Genomic DNA, 20,924 nt, shown 5'->3' with positions numbered 1-20,924 from the left:
TGGGCAGCTGCGAAAATTTTGTTGAAATCCTGTTGGCCCCGTAAGTCATCTGGAGGCAGGTGTAGTTGGAGCTGACGAAGCCATAAGAGCATAGCTCTGGAAAAGAAGGATGCCGCTGCAGCACTCTTAATGGCCCATGAGTCTGCAAGGAGACTTCTTTTGAGCATTTGTTCAAGTCGTTTGTCCTCTGGCCGGAGGACCTCCTCTGCCTCGCCAGGCATGGCAGCCGTTGAGTGGAGCGTCTTCACTGGTTCATCTGGCCTGGGACATGTTAGGAGTTCCTCATAGGAGGGGGAGAGCTTGTAGAGCTTCTTGTCCTTGGGAGTGGGAGTGAAGCCTATGGTTGGGTGGTCCCACTGTTTAAGCAAGGCATCCTTAAACAACTTGGGCATAGGAATTACCTCATTGTCTTCCTGTTCCTCCATGAAGTAAGGAAGATTTTCCTCTGGGGGGTCTGTGGAAGGAGTAGCTTGCTTCTCTTGCCCGGCTAGCCCCGTGGATACTCTAGCTTTTAGCAGGAGAGATTTGAAAAGCTGCGAAGGGAAAATAGCAGCTGGGGCTGGAATCTTAATCTGAGATTCCTCATCCTCCGACAGACGCTGAAAGGGGTCATCATCCTCTTCTGCATCCACGTCCTCATCCTCTTCCTGAGAGGAGTCAGAGACCTCCATGACTGGGGCTCTGTAGGAAGGAGAAGAACTCACGGGACGGGAGGAGCGAGGGGGAGGATGAGACAGAGGAGGTACATTTAAAGATGAGAGTCTAGCATCAATAGTGTTAGTCAGAATAGTCAAGATAGACTGAAACTCCGGTGGCAAGGAAGAAATATCAGCCGGAAAAGCCTGAGGATCCCTGAGGCCCTGAACAGGTTCTGGCTGGGGGAAATCCTCGGTAATATCTGGCTCCTCTGGACCTAAACCCCATAGGTTAGGTTGGGGTGGATTTAGGTTTGGCTCATCCAGGGATAGCACAGGTACCCCAGAGGGAGGCAGGTTAGAGGCCTCCGGGGGGGTAGGGTTGATATGCACTTGGGCCTGCACCTTAAAACGTTTGGCTGATTTATCATGTATTTTTTGTAGGGCTAGGTCCCTTCTCTTCTCAGCCCTAGTGGGCTTGGCTAAAGACTGAGAGCCTGAGGAAGAGGAGGAAGAGGCCTGGGGAAGCTCAGAAGGATTACCAGTAGGCCTAACCTCTTTGGAACCTTTGGTAGTGCCTCTCTTGGGAAGGGAAGCCATAGTCTGAGCAATTACAGAAGACAAGGCTTGAGCCAAAAAATAGGGGAGAGAAGAATTATTTTGTGGAATTCCCAAGAGGATAGGTGACCCTGCTCCTGGGCCCAGGAGCAGCTGCGCCTTAAGAGGCAATCCTGGGCGATACCAAGAGTTCTTGTCCTTAAGTGCAGCGTGGCAGGCCTCACTAACTTAACTTTAAGAAAAACCAAGGCACACTGGTTGGAGGCCACTTCCGTGGAGAATAGGCCCGAGGGAACTCAAAGCGACGACTCCAGGGTCAGGCGGCGGGCTGTAGGCACTAATGGCCGACCCCTTAGGGCAGAACCGAAAGTGCAACTTACTGGGCGTCAGAGCCTTGGCGCCAAAATAACTGCTCCGTTATTTGCAATAGGAGCGACTAAGCCCGGGAGACAAAACAAGTCCCACACCGCGGGAGGTAAATAGCCCTTAATTAGTTGAAAAAAAATAAAGCTTGCTCACGGCAGGACCTCCAAGGCCGGAATTAACAAACCGGCCGCGGCTACAGCACGAAGGGAAAAAAACCGCAAATGGCTGAGCCGCTAACTTCTCCCCCAACTCAAAGCCCTGTAGGGCTGAGAAAAAAACTGCCGGCAAGCTGAGTAATGGAAAAATCTTACTTGCTATTGAAGAGAGATCGAAGGGAAGGTGTTTTATCGAGAGGAACGAGCATTCACACACATCCGAGGATGCGAACTGAGCGAATTCTGGGGAAGGGGCGGATCCAGCAGTCTTTTTTAATACTAGGCTCAGTTCCAACGGATTGGACAGGAGCAACCCATGTGACTGCTGGACCCACTCCTTCAGTACGGAGAATGTGGTCCACCATGTACCAGTACCAATTTTGCATTGTCCATTTTGTCACATTCTTCCAACTCAAGACTATTACCGCCTGAGCGCTTTCTATCGCTGCTTCTTTTATTTCTCTAAATTCTCCCATCTCATTACTTTTGACTAATACTGCCATTTCCTTAGTAATTATCCATCGTATATTTAACATCTATTAATATCCTCTTGCACTTTTTGCCAAAAATTCTGCACTACCGGGCATTCCCAAAACATATGCATAAACACTACTTTATCTTGGCACCCATGCCAACAAATACCCTTAACATTCTGCTGAAAGTATGCGAGTTGAACCGGTGTTATACCACTTATGTAATATTTTCATTCTCATTTCCCTAACTCTTGTATTCTTAGTTTTCCTTATATTCTCTACTATATTTTTCATCACTTGCGCCTCAACTTGTATCTCATTATGCCACCATTTAGTCAATCCTTGGATCACATCCCCATCTGACTGCACTGTTGTGGTTAGCTCTGGCCCAGCTCCTGCCCCAAGGACTGTGGATGTGGGGGAGACATCCACATGCTGCAGACCTGTTTTGCCCCCGGTGGAATCTGCTGATGAAGGCTCCTGTGACCAAGAAGACATGAGTGACAGGGAGGAGGAGAGTGCAGCAGACAGCTCAGAAGGAGATCAATTATCTAGCTCCTCCTTGGATTCAGAACAAGAGTTAATGATACAGCCATGCATGAGGAGAGCAATGCATAGGCAACAACAACTGAGAGATTATTATCAAAGAAAATGAGGCCACCTGTGGTTGGGTGGGGCTGTGGTAATTAGTGAGGCTGCTATAAATAGCAGCCTGTGGGTTTGGCCATTGTGGAGGATTATCTGATCGACTGCTTTGCTGACTTTGACTTTTTGTGTGCTGATTTTTCCCCGCTTTGAAACTAAACCAGAGCAAAGTGTGTGTCACTTTGTGAAAGAAGAAGGACTGTGAATTGCCTCACAGCTGCAAGCTAAGTATCACAGAACTGATAAGGGACTTGTACAAATTACCAGTTTGTTTGGAGACCAGCGCTCTTTGCTATATCAAAAGAGGGCTTAGGTTAAGGGAATTTTCATTATAAAGAACATTGTTTTGAATTTTCAAACGTGTGTGTGTCTGAAATTTGTACCTGTGAATTTTTGGGAGGATTCTACCAAAGAGCCCGACAGAACATGCACTAAAATCTTATATATATTACTTGCTTGCGCCTTGGTACCCTCACTTTTTTCTCTTATTATTTTTTCTAACTCTCTCGCCTTCCTAAATAGCGCTTCTTTATTCTCCCTTTCATTTAGATATTTGCATATTGCATTTGTTTGTAGCCATCTTCCCTTACCCAACCACCATTCTATAGGAGTCATATAGTATGTTATAGTTCCAGAGTCCAAAAGTCACCTGAAATGCTGTGGCTCCCTCTAGATTGCTCTAGAACTGAGTGAACATTTCAAAAAGCAAAGCTATACCACCACCTTTAATTTAGAACTGCGATAGGGGAAAAACCCACCAAATTTAACATGGTTCATTTTGCCATTTTCTGTGAGCCGCCCCAAGACTTCGGAGAGGGGCGGCATACAAATCTAATAAATAATAATAATAATAATAAATAATAATAATTTGTCAAACAAATTCAAGAAATATCTGCCTCCCACCGTTTATGGACCGTTTATGGATTGAGGAATCCTCAATCTGAATATTGCATTGGCAGTTCTGTGTTAGCAAAAACTTCAGAAGAGAAGGATTTAGGGGGAAGTGATTTCTGACAGTCTCAAAATGGGTGAGCAGTGTGGTCGGGCAGTAGGAAAAGCAAGTAGGACGCTTGGCTGCATAGCTAGAGGTATAACAAGCAGGAAGAGGGAGATTGTGATCCCCTTATATAGAGCGCTGGTGAGACCACATTTGGAATACTGTGTTCAGTTCTGGAGACCTCACCTACAAAAAGATATTGACAAAATTGAACGGGTCCAAAGACGGGCTACAAGAAGGGTGGAAGGTCTTACGCATAAAACCTATCAGGAAAGACTTCATGAACTCAATCTGTATAGTCTGGAGGACAGACTATAACATTTAAATATGTTAAAGGGTTAAATAAGGTTCAGGAAGGAAGTGTTTTTAATAGGAAAGTGAACACAACAACAAGGGGACACAATCTGAAGTTAGTTGGGGGAAAGATCAAAAGCAACATGAGAAAATATTATTTGACTGAAAGAGTAGTAGATCCTTGGAACAAACTTCCAGCAGACGTGGTTGGTAAAGCCACAGTAACTGAATTTAAACATGCCTGGGATAAACATATATCCATTGTAAGATAAAATACAGGAAATAGTATAAGGGCAGACTAGATGGACCATGAGGTCTTTTTCTGCCCTCAGTCTTCTATGTTTCTATGTTTTTAATTGGAGAACTGCAGGTGGCAAAGATGGAACTAAACTTGGGGAGAAGCAGAATTGGGTTTTGTCCTCCCAATCAAAAGGCAAAAGAATAAGGGGACGACAGAGATTGTGGCTAGAAGGAGTCACAGAAGCAGTAGGCGTGAGATTAAATGGACTCTGGAGGATGGAAGGCCTGGAGGAACATAGTCCATGGAGTCATGATGTGTCGGATATGACTTCGCAACTAACAACAACTCCCATTCAGTTATTTCTGGTCATAAATAGTTATTTTAGATACAGTGGTCATGTTTTCTGGCTTACACCAGCAATACAGTGCCATGAGCTGCAGCTCTCTCCGTCTAATATTTTTCTTGAGAAATTGCCATTAAAGAGTTGTTTGCTGCCTATTTAAGCTAAGAAGCTGTGGTTAAGCACTGTTCAATGTGCATCTCCTCCGTACATGACTGGTATTGAACCCAGGGCTCTTGCTTTCCTTGTCAGCATCAGTCACAATTCAAAGGGTTGGTAATGACCTTTAAAGCCCTACATGGCATTGGGCCAGAATACATCTGGAACCGCCTTCTACCGCACGAGTCCCAGCGGCCGATAAGGTCCCACAGAGTTGGCCTTCTCCGGATCCTGTCGACCAAACAATGTCGTTTGTCGGGCCCCAGGGGAAGAGCCTTCTCTGTGGCGGCCCTGGCCCTCTGGAATCAACTCCCCCCAGAGATTAGAACGGCCCCCACCCTCCTTGTCTTTCGCAAATTACTTAAGACCCACCTTTGTCGCCAGGCATGGGTGAGTTAGGATATTCCTTCCCCTAGGCCATTACAAGTTATGAATGGTATTTTTGTGTGTATGTTTGGTTTTTATAATAAGGGGTTTTAGTTGTTTTATTAAATTGGATTGTTACATCTTGTTTTTTATCATTGTTGTTAGCCGCCCCGTGTCTGCGGAGAGGGGCGGCATATATATCCAATAAAAATAAACAAACAACTAACTAACTAACTAACTAACTAACTAACTAACTAACTAACTAACTAACTAACTAACTAACTAACTCCTGGGCAGAGAAGGAGAGAATCGTCTAGGCCAGGAGTCTCCAACCTTGACAACTTTAAGCCAAACGGACTTCAACTCCCAGAATTCCACAGCCAGCTGGGAGTTGAAGTCCACCAGGCTTAAAGTTGTCACGGTTGGAGATCCCTGGTGTAGACGGGGTGGGGTGGAGGAGTCAAGATCACAGAGACCAGGAAGAGGGAGGAGAAAGGAACCCTCTCGGGGATGGGGTGAATTTTTCAAGACCTTTAATCCCGCAAAAATCATTTCTGGTCATGATTTACCTGCATCTAAACTGTGGTTCATTTGATGGTCACTGGTTTCTCCATCCTCACTCAGATATCCAGGAGGCGGTGTTTCTGTAGAGGGGAAGAAAAAATTAAAAGAGAGGTTTACAAAAGGAGCTGTTCCATTCTCAATCGCACCGAGCTACTTATCAGACTTCCAGCCTGTTTTTCTATTCAGTCAAGGTCCCAAGATAGGTAACCAAAATCCGATTGAAAAATAACTAAAAACAACCAATACAGTGATACCTTGTCTTACAAACTTAATTGGTTCCGGGACGAGGTTCTTAAGGTGAAAAGTTTGTAAGACAAAACAATGTTTCCCATAGGAATCAATGGAAAAGCGATTAATGTGTGCAAGCCCAAAATTCACCCCTTTTGCCAGCTGAAGCGCCCATTTTTGCGCTGCTGGGATTCCCCTGAGGCTCCCCTCCATGGGAAACCCCACCTCCAGACTTCTGTGTTTTTGCAATGCTGCAGGGGAATCCCAGCAGGGAAATCCCAGCATCGCAAAAACAAGCGCTTCGCTGGCAACGGAAGTCTGGAGGTGGGGTTTCCCAGCGAGGGGAGCCTCAGTGAAATCGCCGCATCACAAAAACACCGAAGTCCTTGAAACCCCACCTCCAGACCTCTGTGTTTTTGTGATGTTGCGATTTCACTGAGGCTCCCCTCGCTGGGAAACCCCACCTCCAGACTTCCGTTGCCAGCGAAGCACCCGTTTTTGCGCTGCTGGGATTCCCCTGCAGCATCACAAAAACACAGAAGTCCGGAGGTGGGGTTTCCCATGGAGGGGAGCCTCAAGGGAATCCCAGCAGCGCAAAAACGGGTGCTTCGCTGGCAATGGAAGTCCAGAGGTGGGGCATCCCAGCGGCGGCGGTGGGTTTGTAAGGTGAAAATAGTTTGTAAGAAGAGGCAAAAAAAATCTTAAACCCCGGGTTTGTATCTCGAAAAGTTTGTATGACGAGGCGTTTGTAAGACGAGGTATCACTGTATTTGATAGTACATATACTGACAGCAGCAAGGATCACATATGCTCAATCATGAAGAAAACCCCCCAGCTCCCATTAATTTAATGGGTATAAATATTATTATTATTTATTATTATTATTATTATTATTTATTAGACTTGTATGCCGCCCCTCTCCAAGGACCCGGAGTGGCTCACAACATGCAATACAAAACAATATGTATACAAATCTAATAGTTAAAACAGTAAGCTAAAAATCCCATTATGTTAAAAAAACAGTCAGTCTACTCAATCACATCCACACATAACATTCAACGATATTAGCGATTAAGATAAGACGGTAGGAATTATAATAGCTGTATATATAGAGATCAATAACCGAAATAATTCTTTTTGGATACTGACTGTATTTGCCCAGAAAATAACTGAACAAAAGGAAGTGTTTGATGAAAAGACATAATTATTTCTTTTATATATAGAATTTTCTTTTCTTTTGTTCTGTTAATGTATTTATATTGCTATATGTAAGTGGGTGGGGTTTTTCCCTTTTTGTTGCTTGTATGTGTGTTTATTTTCTTCTTAACTTTTAAACTTCTATAAAAAGGTTCCTGGGGGTTTCCCACTTTCTCTCTCTCTCTCTCTCTCTCCTTCCTGGGGACGATGCCATACCTGGAATGTAATTGCTCTGAGGTTCGATGCCCGCTGGGAAATTCGTGTTCTCGGGAATGGAATGGCTGTAATCGTCGAGTGGAGGGAATTCGGCTGGAATTTCCGCATGTCGTGGGACCAAAACCGGAGGTAATACTGAGGACAAGAGCAGCCAGTCACAACTGCAGCCCACTCCCAGGCTTTCGGAAAATGAGACACCCCACCCCCCACCGTTCTCAGCCGTTCTTCCCTAGGGGTTCCTCCTGAGTTGGCCTTACCTGGTGTTTCTACTCTTTGGTAGTGATATGGGTTCACACAGACTTCGTCCTTCTTCATGTTGAACGCGTATTCACACATTTCCATGGCGCGCAGTTCATGGTGGCTGTGAAGGTCTGGCCACCGCCACAGCCGGCAGTAGATGACGTGCGGGAGACCCTTCCGATGGGAGACCTGTAGCCGACCATCCAGCGACCTGAATTTGGGGAGAAAAGACCCCGTTGGAGACAAACCTTGGCTAAGAAGACCTTTGTTGGCCGTTAAGAATTGTGGTAAACTATCAAAAGTTAAGTTTAAATAAATTATATCACAAATACAGTGATACCTCGTCTTATGAACTCAATTGGTTCCAGGACGAGGTTTGTAAGGTGAAATGTTTGTAAGACAAAACAATGTTTCCCATAGGAATCAATGGAAAAGCGATTAATGCATGCAAGCCCAAAACTCACCCCTTTTGCCAGCCGAAGCGCCTGTTTTTGCACTGCTGGGATTCCCCTGAGGCTCCCCTCCATGGGAAACCCCACCTCCTGACTTCCGTGTTTTTGTGATGCTGAGATTTCGCTGAGGCTCCCCTCGCTGGGAAACCCCACCTCTGGACTTCTGTTGCCAGCGAAGCACCTGTTTTTGCGCTGCTGGGATTCCCCTGCAGCATCGCAAAAACACAGAAGTCCGGAGGTGGTGTTTCCCATGGAGGGGAGCCTCAGGGGAATCCAAGCAGCGCAAAAACGGGTGCTTCACTGGCAACAGCAGTCCAGAGGTAGGGCATCCCAGTGGTAGCGGCTTGGGTTTGTAAGGTGAAAATAGTTTGGAAGAAGAGGCAAAAAAATCTTAAACCCCGGGTTTGTATCTCGAAAAGTTTGTATGACGAGGGGTTTGTAAGACGAGGTATCACTATATTTAAATAGCTGCCACTATTAAAGATATTCCTGAAATAACTTCAGAAGCTGTTAATCCAAAACAAGTCAGCTACTCATTTACAGGATCTCCATATTTACTGGATCTACCAGGATCTTATTATTTTCTATATTATTCCAGAGCTGGGCTGCTAAGGTGGAAGGGTGACATGTGCTCACCCCCGTGGCTCTGAGTGCTAGCGGAGTCCAGTGCAATTACACTACTGCACCTGGGCAGGTATCAAAATGGTGTACGGACACGCAGGGGCGCCCATGGCATGATTTTGCTACCTGCCCAGGTGCAGTAGCGTAATTGCACTGGACCCCGCCAGCACTCAGAGCCACGGGGGCGAGCACACGTCACCCTTCCACCTTAGCAGCCCACCTCTGTATTATTCTCAAGAAATGTTGGTATGTCTCGGTATAGCTAGGCTATGAGACCTTTGACATACACTGAGCAGAGAATTTTAACAGAGTGTGGATGTGTGGTAAAGCCAAAGAAAAAGACACAGACTTAGTTATGCTTAATAAGTACTATTTACATATATACAAAATAGAAACAATCCATAACAAGCACTAAGACATCCAATATAATAAGCACTAAGCAAATACACTCCCCCCTCAAGGCAAAGCAAAAGCGAATGAGCGTTAAAGCATCATTGAGGGAAGGAGTACTGGCACCCTCTTATGGCGAACCAGCCCAAAATATTTAAAGTGATAGTACAAGAGACTACAATAGGTAGTTTACAATGGCAAACCCTAACAACCATGTAACTTGTACTAACAAGAAAGAACCAAGCCTACTGCAAAGTTACCTGAGGTTAATTTTTTTTGGAGTGTGTGTATATGGAGGTGTTCCACCCCGCCCCCAAAGCTACAGTACTGGGCCTTTTTTATAATTTTCGTTTTGCCGATTTGCAAAATGTAAACAATTCAACAGGAAGATGCAAACAGACAAAAAGGACATATAAACAGTGTTAAAGGTAAAATAAAAAGACAGTGTTGATATACAACTACCTCAGTCCTTTAGCAAGTTATTAAATCTGGGCTTTTTATAATATAAAGAACCCTTTAAAAAAATCCTTTAAAAAATGACGCTGCCGTTTTGATTCCTTTATATCGGCATAGGATGACTCTCTAAGCCAGTGTTTCCCAACCATGGCAAGTTGAAGAAATGTGGACTTCAACTCCCAGAATTCCCCAGTCCACATTTCTTCAACTTGCCAAGGTTGGGAAACACTGCTCTAAGCTGACCTTAAAAAGGTAAATTTCTTCATGAATTGCCAAAATATGTATTTTTGGACATGCTGACCATCACGCTTACATTGTTAACAACTGTGATTTTCCTGCCTGTTAACACTTGAGATCAAAGTCTCCCTAACGTCATGCGCTTGTAACTCATTCGTCTATTTTGTGACACAACTCCAATGCTGTGCGTTGTGCACAAAAGCCCAAGAAGTTGCTAGCCTGAAGACTTAAATAGAGGGCAAGAAGCCCAAATGGCTGAGCAGGAAGGATCTTCTTGGTTGGCATCAGAAGTGCCAAGGCCAAGTGCCAACAGGGTCTGAAAACATCCACTGTGGACCTGGAAGCCCGTGGCCACCACAACAGAAGCCAGCAGCCCCACCCCCTACTCCGCCCTTTCCTTACTACCACTTGTATTCTCTGTGGCTCACCAACTCTTCATACGGGTGGAAAGGAGGCCAACTGGCATAGTTTCCCATGCTGGTGGTTGAGTGGCATCTCCCCTGTTTCCCTGCTCGGGAAAGAATGCAGAAGACCATTGTGGTCCAGGGTCAGCAATGCTGTGGCAAAAGGGGAAGTTCCTCCCAGGAGCTAAAAGCAAACCAAACCAATGTCCCCACAACTCCCCTCCATGTGTTGTGTCTAGGGATGGAGAGGGATGGGGAAAAACAAGCCTTCCCTGGCAGGCACTGAACAAGACGGAGACCGTGTGCTTATCCCGGGCGGCTCTTCAAGAAGCATAGGCTGGGTCATTAAGATGGGATAATTGGTACAAATGGGTTTTAGCAAAAAAATATCAAACCTTTATACTATGAAAGTAATAAGCCTATCTCATCTTTGAACGTTCAGAATTGAATCAAAACTAAATTATAAAACAATTCCAAAACCAACTAAATTGTAATCCAATTCGAAAAAGATTTTATATCATATCTCTCTTTATTCATCTTTAAATCAATAGATTATACACCATATAACATATCAATACAAATACTTACTAATTTTTATATCAATTCTTTCATTCTCTTTCTTTACATACAAGAATACATTTACTATACTATACATACACACCCTCTATCATTTTTCTACATGTCGTATCACCTAAAAACGTCTGTGCCATACGCAGATTCACCTCCCTCAATATTTTTTTTTCAAACTCTAAACTTCCTTAATTATATCACTCACTTAAATAAATTTCAAATCTTTTTAACTGCTCTACTTTCACTTTCCTCTTTCATAAATCATCTTTATTCATCTTTTACCAACTAATATATATATATACATATTAGAAATTGGAATTTAATTGGAAATTAAATGTATGAATTACAAATATAATATATGATATAAACGGTAATAATAAGGATACTTTTTATTTACATAGTTTGAGAAATATAATATTGATACAAAGAATTTTATGTATTATTATGTATAACACTATCACTTTCCCAAACTCCTTGATTTTGTATCCTTTCCCCTTACCTTTTTTCTCTTCCTGTTTATACTTCCCTTCCCCCCCTTTTTATTAATAAATAAACTATTTTTCAAAAAAAAAGATGGGTGGGTGATGGAATTGGTCTCCACACACATGAGTTGACAGGGTGATTTTCGGAACAGTCCCTGCTAACCCAAATCAGATTTTAAGCTTCCTTTGGACTTATTTATTTTATTATTTGTTGTGGCTAGCTCTGGCCCAGCTCCTGCCTCAAGGACTGTGGATGTGGGGGAGACATCCACATGCCGCAGGCCTGTTTTGCTCCCGGTGGAATCTGCTGATGAAGGCTCCTCTGACCAAGAAGACATGAGTGACAGGGAGGAGGAGAGTGTGGCAGACAGCTCAGAAGGAGATCAATTATCTAGCTCCTCCTTGGATTCGGAACAAGAGTTAATGATACAGCCACGCATGCGGAGAGCGATGCATAGGCAACAACAACTGAGAGATTATTATCAAAGAAAATGAGGCCACCTGTGGTTGGGTGAGGCTGTGGTAATTAGTGAGGCTGCTATAAAGAGCAGCCTGTGGGTTTGGCCATTGTGAAGGATTGTCTGATCCTTGTGTTTCGTGCCTGCCTTGCTGACTTGTGTGTGCTGATTTCCCCCCCGCTTTGAAACTAAACCAGAGCAAAGTGTGTTTCACTTTGTGAAAGAAGAAGGACTATGAATTGCCTCATAGCTGCAAGCTAAGTATCTCAGAACTGATAAGGAACAAATTACCAGTTTGCTTCGAGATGAGTGCTCTTTGCTATACAAAAAGAGTGATTAGTTGATTTGATTTTTCGGTATAAAGAACATTGTTTTGAATTTTCAAACGTGTGTGTCTGAAATTTGTATCTGTGAATTTTTGGGAGGATTCTACCAGAGAGCTCGACAGAACAATTATTATTATTTATTATTTATTAGATTTGTATGCCGCCCCTCTCAGTAGACTCGGGGCGGCTAACAATAACAACAAAACAACATATGACAAATCTAATATTTAAAATAACTAAAAAACCCTTATTAAAAGCCAAACATACACACAAACATACCATGCATAAATTTTATAGACCTGGGGGGGGGGAAGGAATATCTCAATTCCCCCATGCCTGACGACAGAGGTGGGTTAAGGAGCTTAGGAAAGGTAAGGAGGGTGGGGCAATTCTGATCTCTGGGGGGAGCTGGTTCCAGAGGGTCGGGGCTGCCACAGAGAAGGCTCTTCCCCTGGGTCCCGCCAAACAACATTGTTTAGTCGATGGGACCTGGAGATTTGTTGACACTGAATTGCATTTGTCAAAAGAAGGACCAGGGGTGTGTCATGCTAGTAGCTTTCCAATATTTGAGGTGCTGCCACAAAGAAGAGGGGGTCATTCTGTTTTCCAAAGCGTCAGAACGGAGGACATGAAGCCATGGATGGAAACAAATCAAGGAGAGAAGCAATCTGGGATTAAGGAGACCCTTCCTGACATCGAGAACAACTAACCAGTGGAATGAAGGGCTTGCCTTCAGAAGTTGTGATTGCTCCAGCACTGAAGGCTTTTCAGAAGAAGAGAAGAAAGACTGACAGCCACTTGTCTGAAATGGTATATGGTGCCCTGCTTGAGCAGGGGTTGGACTATGTTCTATCTGGGTCCCCCCAGACGCCAACACCAACCAAAAAGAGTATCCAGACACACTGGTAAAAAGCAAAGGCAGTTTATATACTGGAAAGCAAACACAGGTAACAAAAACTGTTCTTACAGACAGGAACACTATGAAGCTTCACAGAGGTTTCACGAAGGCCAGGCAATAAAACAGGATTCTTGCTGGCAAAAACAACACTGGAGATAATAAAACCCACGCCTCCCCCAAGTCTTTCAACCTTCTAGGCCACAAGCCAAGATCAGAGACGCCAAGAATCGAAGCAAGGTCACAGGACTCCCAGTTGATAACTCTCCACAAGACTGTAAGGGCGGGCCTGCCTTTTCAACCCTGCTGAGGAGAACCACACCCAAACCCAGCTGTTGCCAATTCAGGGATGGAAATACCTTTCTAATTGGCCCCTTCTTTGAGCTGCACATCTCTGCCTCATGTCTATTATAGCCTGTGCGTCTTCATCCAATGAATCCAGGCTACTATCTGGGGAGAGCCCCCCCCCGGGGGTCTCAGGCTGCTCTCCCTCCTCCTCTTCCTGACGTTCCTCTCCCCCATCTGCCTGGTCCTCCCCCTCCTGGTCACTGTCCTCCTCCTCTGGGCATGGATCTGGCAGAGCTCCAGCCGGTCCCTGAGGAGCCTCAGGCTGAATCACAACAGACTAGAGCAGTGTTTCCCAACCTTGGCAACTTGAAGGTATCTGGACTTCAACTCCCAGGGACCGGCACAGACAGAACCAGATCTGTGACGCCAAAATTACGTCAACAGTGGGTTGCTAACGATTCGGGCGATCTGGGCCGAACCGGGAGGAACCGACCTCTGGTCCTGTGGGGGGGGGGGGGAATAGTATTCTGGAAGAGCACAAAATCTCTGTTTTTTCCTGCATTGGGTAAGAGAGCGCCTTTTGTAAGGAAGGGCTTTGTTAAGATCTTCACCCTTGAAAACTTTTCCGCCTTTTTATCTCTGGCTGGGCGATGAGACCTAATTAAGGAAGCCAGAGCTATAAAACTCAGTCATGTCTCTTTCCTGGTGTGCTTTTTACCTTTTTTTTTTTTTTGCTCTCCCCTTGAAACGACTGATTTCAAGAGACCAAAATTCTCCATCCTTTCCTTCTGGGAACTCCGCAGTGCTACTTGGCTAAGTGGGGAGTAAGTTTTGGGGTTATCAGAACAACCTACGAAACTAGACTTACAATCCTGGGTCTTGAAAGCTTAGAACTCGGACGCCTTAAACATGATCTACGTATTGCCCACAAGATCATATGTTGCAATGTCCTGCCTGTCAAAGACTACTTCAGCTTCAACCACAACAACACAAGAGCACACAACAGATTCAAGCTTAATATTAACCGCTCCAAACTTGACTGTAAAAAATATGACTTTAGTAATCGGGTTGTTGAAGCGTGGAACTCATTACCGGACTCCGTAGTATCATCCCCTAAACCCCAACATTTTACCCTTAGATTATCCACGGTTGACCTATCCAGATTCCTAAGAGGTCAGTAAGGGGCGTACATAAGCGCACTAGAGTGCCTTCTGTCTCCTGTCCTATAGTCTCTCCTATATCTCGTATTTCTTCTCTACTATATCCTCTATAACTTTCATTCTGTATTATTGTGTATTGGACAAAATAAATAAGCAAGCAAGCAAGCAAGCAAGCAAGCAAGCAAGCAAGCAAGCAAGCAAGCAAGCAAGCAAGCAAGCAAGCAAGCAAGCAAGCAAGCAAGCAAGCAAGCAAGCAAGCAAGCAAGCAAGCAAGCAAGCAAGCAAGCAAGCAAGCAAATAAACAAACAAAAATAAATCTGTAGAAAGTGTATGATGAAGCGTATGGTCTCTGGACAGGAAATTATTCATTCCCACACTCCCTTATTAGTGAACACTGGAGGCTGGAGAAATGCAAACAGAACTGGTTTAGTGCTCTAATAAAGTGCTTTAATGTAGGAAATGGGGGGGGGGGTTTGTATTTTGCTGTCTAACTGCAGAGTTTGCCTGGGAGTTTAGTCTTGCGTTCTTCCTTCCTTAGTGGTTTTCCATACTATTTTTTTCGGGGGGGGGGGGGGGGAATTGACAAGTAGAAAATATCTAGGGAGAAAAATTGGGTGGGGGGAGTTGTGGCCTTCGTCCTAATTTCACGGATGCCCTTAAAAGACTGGTGTAACTCTGCTCACCTATGCCTCTGCTTGGTATTTTATTAAAGCTTATTATAAGATGAAAATAGAAAAAGAGACAAAGGTTGGAGAGTTTTTTTAAAAAAGGAAGGATGCAAAGAGAAGAAAAAGAGAGAGGGAAAGAAAAAGAAAAGAAAGAAAAAGAAAGAGTTCTAACTTTTTTCTCTGCAGTTAAAATACAAAGAAAGAATTACAACTTCAACTTTTTGCTTCGCATTTCAAACCATTTTCATAATGTTTCATTAAACAAATTCATTCTAATCCTCAAAACCTAAAACCAGTTTCATTTTTTTCAATTTCAGACAAAAAGTTTAGAAGTGGTTTCCAAATGGAAACAAAACTATAGGGCTTTAATTAAAACAGTTGTGCCATCTCTGCTGCTTCTTGGTTCTAGGCTGCTTCTCTTCTGGATTACTGTATTTTTCGGTATAAGACACACTTTTTTCCTCCCTAAAAGAGGCTGATAATTTGGGTGTGTCTTATACTCTGTGTAGTCTTCCCCCCCATCCTCAAGCCCTAACTAGCTGCTAACAATCTTCCCAGCTTGTACCTTGCAGGCTCTTTCATTGCTTCTCTGTGAAGAATGTTTTCCAAGCTATAAGTCTTTCCAGGGTTTTTTTCATTGCTCCAACTTGCTCTGAGTAAGTTTCTTTCCAGCCCTAACGAGGTGCTAATGATGTTCCCAGCTCTTACCCCCTTGCAAGCTCTTTCATTGTTACTCTCTGCCAAGAATGTTTTCCAAACCCTTTCTTTGTAGGGTTTTTTTTCCCATTATCTACTTGCTGAGTAAGTTTCTTTCCAACTCTAACCAGGTGCTAATGATGTTCCCAACTCTTACTGGCTTGCAAGCTGTTTCATTGTTACTCTCTGCAAAGAATGTTTTCTAAGCCGTAAGTCTTTGCAGGATCCCCCCCCACCCCCATTGGTCTAACATGCTCAAAATGTTTCTTTCCAGCCCTAACCAGGTGCTAACAATGTTCCCAGCTCTTACCCGCTTGCAAGCTCTTTCATTGTTACTCTCTCCGAATAGTTTTTTAAAAGCCCTAACTAGGGGATAGAATAATGTGCTGGCTAAGGACGCTACCCAGATGAATACCTGGCAAGCACATTATTTTCTCTATTTTCATCCCCAAAACTAAGGTGCGTGTTATACTCTGGTGCGTCTTATACGCCGAAAAATACGGTAGTTTCCCCAGTTCCTTCTTTGATCACTGGTGATTGGGGAATAAAACTCCACGTCAAATGGCAGGATTTTGGAAAGACAGGAATTCCTAGGATCTGCTAAAGCAGTGGTTTTCAACCTTTTTTGAGCCACGGCACATTTTTTACATTTACAAAACCATGGGGCACATTGAGGGGAGGGGGGGGCGGCTAAAAAAAGTTTGGACAAAAAAATTCTCTCTTCCTTTCGCTCTATTTCTCTCTCCCTCTTTCTCTCCCTCCATCCCTCTTTCTTTCTCTCTTCCTTCTTTTCTCTTTTTTGCTCTTTCTCTCTCCCTCCCTACCTCCCTCTATGTCTTTCTCTCTCCCACCTTCCCTCCCTCTCTCTCTCTTTCTTTCTCTCTTGTTCTTTCTCTCTTTCTCTCTCTTGCTTGCTTTCTCTCTTGTTTTCTTTCTCTCTCTCTTGCTCTTTCTTTCTTTCTCTCTCTTTCTCTTGTTTTCTTTCTCTCTCTGAGCTTCGCGGCACACCTGACCATGTCTCGCGGCACACTAGTGTGCCACGGCACACTGGTTGAAAAACACTGTGCTAAAGAACAGCAAATAGGAATCCAGACCAAAGGCACACTCTGAAAAGAAAACAAGTCCATCACAATCTTTGTTGGAAACTCTTGGATCTGATCCCTTCCTAAGCAAGAGTAGCTCTTGACATTTATGGAGCTTTCTTTGATGGCTTGTTTTTTCTTTTAACAGTATTTGCTCTTTGTTGAATTGTTTTCAAGAAACTTGTTTTGATCACTATGGCAACTTGGGGTCTGCGACTGTGCAGCCAACAAGTCCATGGTCAGTTTTCAAACTGGAGTGGAGTCTCCAAGGAATTGGTCTTGCAAACAATAGTTTTGCCTGTGTTTATAAACATTCTGGAGTAAATGAAGAGCAGGAGGAAGCCAAATGTGCTGATGGTTCCAAATCGCTGCGTCTGTGTTAAAACAAAAAAACAGAAAGGAAAGAGCTCTAAGAGAATCTCTCTCCAAATCGAAGCCAATGGATTGCAAGACGACAGAATAAGAGATAAAAGATATTTGGACTTCAACTCCCATAGCTTGCCGCCATCTTTTGTTTCTGAATTTGGTGGCCGTGTTTTCAGATACAAAATAAATATAAATTCGATTTGGCTCAAATTGGCTTTCAATTAAATTATCAAGAATTAGTCAAAAATTATATAATTGCATTCTAAATTATAAAATGAAAGAGTGAAGGAAGTAATGGTAACATGGGCTCAGAATATAGGCTACACCAGTGTTTCCCAACCTTGGCAACTTGAAAGTATTTGGACTTCAACTCCCAGAATTCCCCAGCCAGCGAACGCTGGCTGGAGAATTCTGGGAGTTGAAGTCCAGATATCTTCAAGTTGCCAAGGTTGGGAAACACTGGGCTACACGATTGATCTTGATGATTGGGAGAGAGTTTAGAACTGGAATATCAAATTAACACTGTCAACTGCATATAAAGAAAATATATATAAAATGTTTTACCATTGGCATCTCTCCCTGATAAGGCTAGCAAAAAATTCACCTAATTTATCTCCCAAATGTTGGAAGTGCAAAGCAGAACTTGGCACCTATTAACACATGTGGTGGACTTGTCCACAAACAAAGAGATATTGAAAAATAATACCAAGGATGATTAACGGAAATCACAGTGATTAAAATGGAGTTAAAATCAGAAATATTTTTACTTGGTATTATGGATCAAAGTATAGATAAAAACAATCAGTATCTCATAATACATATACTGACAGCGGCCAAAATTTCATACACGCAATTATGGAAGAAGGATATGGCTCCTACCAAGCTAATGGTTAAGAATAAAATAATGTAAATGGTGGAAATGAATAGATTAACACTGAGACTAAGAGAAAAAGATGAAACAGACTTTTACATAATTTGGGGCATGATTGAATAAGGAAAATAAAACAAATTGAGATTATAGTATAGAGGTGATATACGGTAAATGCAAATTCTTAGAATCGTACAACAGAGTATAGATAAGTACAAATGAAATATTAATGTGATTAATATCATAAGTATTAATATGCTAAATTTGAACTGGCGATTTTCAGGATAGACAAAGCAATAAGACATTGTACAGGGATAGATTAAATAATGATATGTAAAACTACATAAGAGTATCAAGAATTTATGTTGAAGATTTGGAAGTTTGGAGAGAAAAGGATTGATTCTCTAGTTTTTAACCAAACCGTTTCATTTTTTTTAATTTATTTTTTGTATTCTTGGGGGTTTTTTTGGGGGGGGTTCTATTTTTTTGTCTTTTGGCTCTTTTTATCACTTTTGTATTATGATTATGTATATATGTAGTTTGTATACGTGTGTTAAATATTTCAATAAAATTTTTATTTTTTAAAAAAAGAGTGCAGTATTGTAGGCAAACTCTGTCCACAGTCTGGAGTTCAATCCTGGCTGGTTCAAGGTTGACTCAGCCTCCCATCCTTCCAAGATCAGAAAAACAAGAACCTGGATTGTTGGGGGCAATAAACGGCTTAGAGAGGCTGTCAAGCACTGTGAAATGGTAGATAATTGCTATCACAATATTTTCTTTCTTTCTTTCTCTTTCTCTGACTGACTCAGATTGGATTCTGCAAAAGGAAGTATTCACTCCTCTTTTTAAAATTGCATTTTCATTAACAAACCCGATCCTCCCCATTTCATACCAATATGCTGTGTAACTGGGAACAGGCTGGAGTATCTCGGGAGAGTGTGCTTCTACTTGTGTGACTCACTCTGTCTCATACACACACACACACACACACACACACACACACACACACAGAGGCATGTTTTATGGAGATCAAGATTCCCGCCCCCAAGTAATTAGGAACCGATGTTTTTACTACATCAGGCAAACGCAGACCATTTGGCCAAATGCAGTAGCAGAATAACAGTTGGAAGGGACCTTTTGAGATTCTCTAGTCCAGTGATGGCGAACCTATGGCACGGGCGCCACAGGTGGCACGCGGAGCCATAGCTGCTGGCACATGATTTGTTGCCCTAGCACAGCTCCAACGTGCATGTGTGTGCCAGCCAACTGATTTTTGGCTCACACAGAGGCTCTGGCTTCCAGAGAGCCTCCGTGGGGATGTGGGTGGGTATTTTTGCCCTCCCTCTGCTCCAGGGAAGCCTTTGGAGCCTGGTGAGGGCAAAACACGAGCCTACTATTGGGCCCACCAGAAGTTAGTTAGTTAGTTAGTTAGTTAGTTAGTTAGTTTATTTTTATTTATTTATTTATTTAGATTGATTGATTGATTGATTGATTGATTGATTGATTGGATTTGTATGCCACCCCTCTCCGTAGACTCGGGGCGGCTAACAACAATGATAAAAACAGCATGTAACAATCCAATCCAATACTAAAATAACTAAAAAAACCACCTTACTATAAAAACCAAACATACATACAGACATACCATGCGTAAATTGTAAAGGCCTAGGGGGAAAGAATATCTCAGTCCCCCCATGCCTGACAGCAGAGGTGGGTTTTAAGAAGTTTACGAAAGGCGAGGAGGGTGGGGGCTATTCTAATCTCTGGGGGGAGTTGGTTCCAAAGGGCCGGGGCCGCCACAGAGAAGGCTCTTCCCCTGGGTCCCGCCAAATGACATTGTTTAGTTGACGGGACCCGGAGAAGGCCCGCTCTGTGGGACCTAACTGGTCACTGGGATTCGTGCAGCAGAAGGCGGTCCCTGAGATAATCTGGTCCGGTGCCATGAAGGGCTTTATAGGACATAACCAACACTTTGAATTGTGACCGGAAACTGATCGGCAACCAATGCAGACTGCGGAGTGTTGGTGTAACAGGGACATATTTGGGGAAGCCCATGACTGCTCTCGCAGCTGCATTCTGCACGATCTGAAGTTTCCGAACACTTTTCAAAGGTAGCCCCATGTAGAGAGCATTGCAGTAGTCGAGCCTCGAGGTGATGAGGGCATGAGTGACTGTGAGCAGTGACTCCCGGTCCAAATAGGGAAACAGCCCATTTCTGGCCTCCAGAGAGCCTCCAGGGGAGCAGAGGAAGCTGTTTTTGCCCTCCCCAGACATTGAATTATGGGTGTGGGCACTCGTGCATGTGTGATAGCACCCGAGGAAAAAAAGGTTCACCATCACTGCTCTAGTCCAACCCCTGCTCAAGCAGGGAATTCTATACTATTTCAGACAAATGGTTGACCAATGTCTTCTTAAAAGCCTCCAGTGATGGAGCATCCACAGCTTCTGGAGGCAAACCGTTCCACTGCTTACTTAGTCAGGAAATGTCTCCTTAGTTCTAGGTTGCTTTTCTCCTTGATTAGTTTCCATCCATTGCTTCTTGTCCTGCTTTCAAAGGCTTTGGCGAATAAATTTACCCTCTGTTCTTTGTGGCAATCCCATAAATATTGGAATCCTGCTATCATGTCAACCCCGGACCTCCTTTTCCCTAGACATACCAAATTCCTGCAACTATTCTTCATGTGTCTTAGCCTTCAGTTCATGCACAACTGAGAGGTCTTCAAACTTGGCAACTTTAAGACTTGTGGACTTCAACTCTCAGAATTCTTCAGCCAGCCAGCATAGGTAGCTGAAGAATTCTGGGAGCTAAAGTCCACAAGTCTTAGCCAAGT

General features: G+C 43.5%; 1 protein-coding gene across 1 annotated transcript in view; it reads right to left on the bottom strand.

The window, feature by feature from the left end:
- Positions 1–20,924, bottom strand: part of SMAD3 (SMAD family member 3) — a 110,649-nt gene that overhangs the window by 18,067 nt on the left and 71,658 nt on the right. The window contains exons 2-4 of the mRNA XM_070762344.1: positions 7,692–7,885; positions 7,435–7,569; positions 5,799–5,873 (exon numbers count right to left, since the gene is read on the bottom strand). Of these exons, the coding sequence (XP_070618445.1) occupies positions 5,799–5,873; positions 7,435–7,569; positions 7,692–7,885 (404 nt within the window). The remainder of the gene's footprint in view (positions 1–5,798; positions 5,874–7,434; positions 7,570–7,691; positions 7,886–20,924) is intronic.

Source organism: Erythrolamprus reginae, chromosome 10 (assembly GCF_031021105.1).
Source record: "Erythrolamprus reginae isolate rEryReg1 chromosome 10, rEryReg1.hap1, whole genome shotgun sequence".
NCBI classification, from domain to species: domain Eukaryota; kingdom Metazoa; phylum Chordata; class Lepidosauria; order Squamata; family Dipsadidae; genus Erythrolamprus; species Erythrolamprus reginae.
The sequence above is the reverse complement of the archived record's forward strand: the minus strand, read 5'-3'. Positions and strand labels throughout refer to the sequence as shown.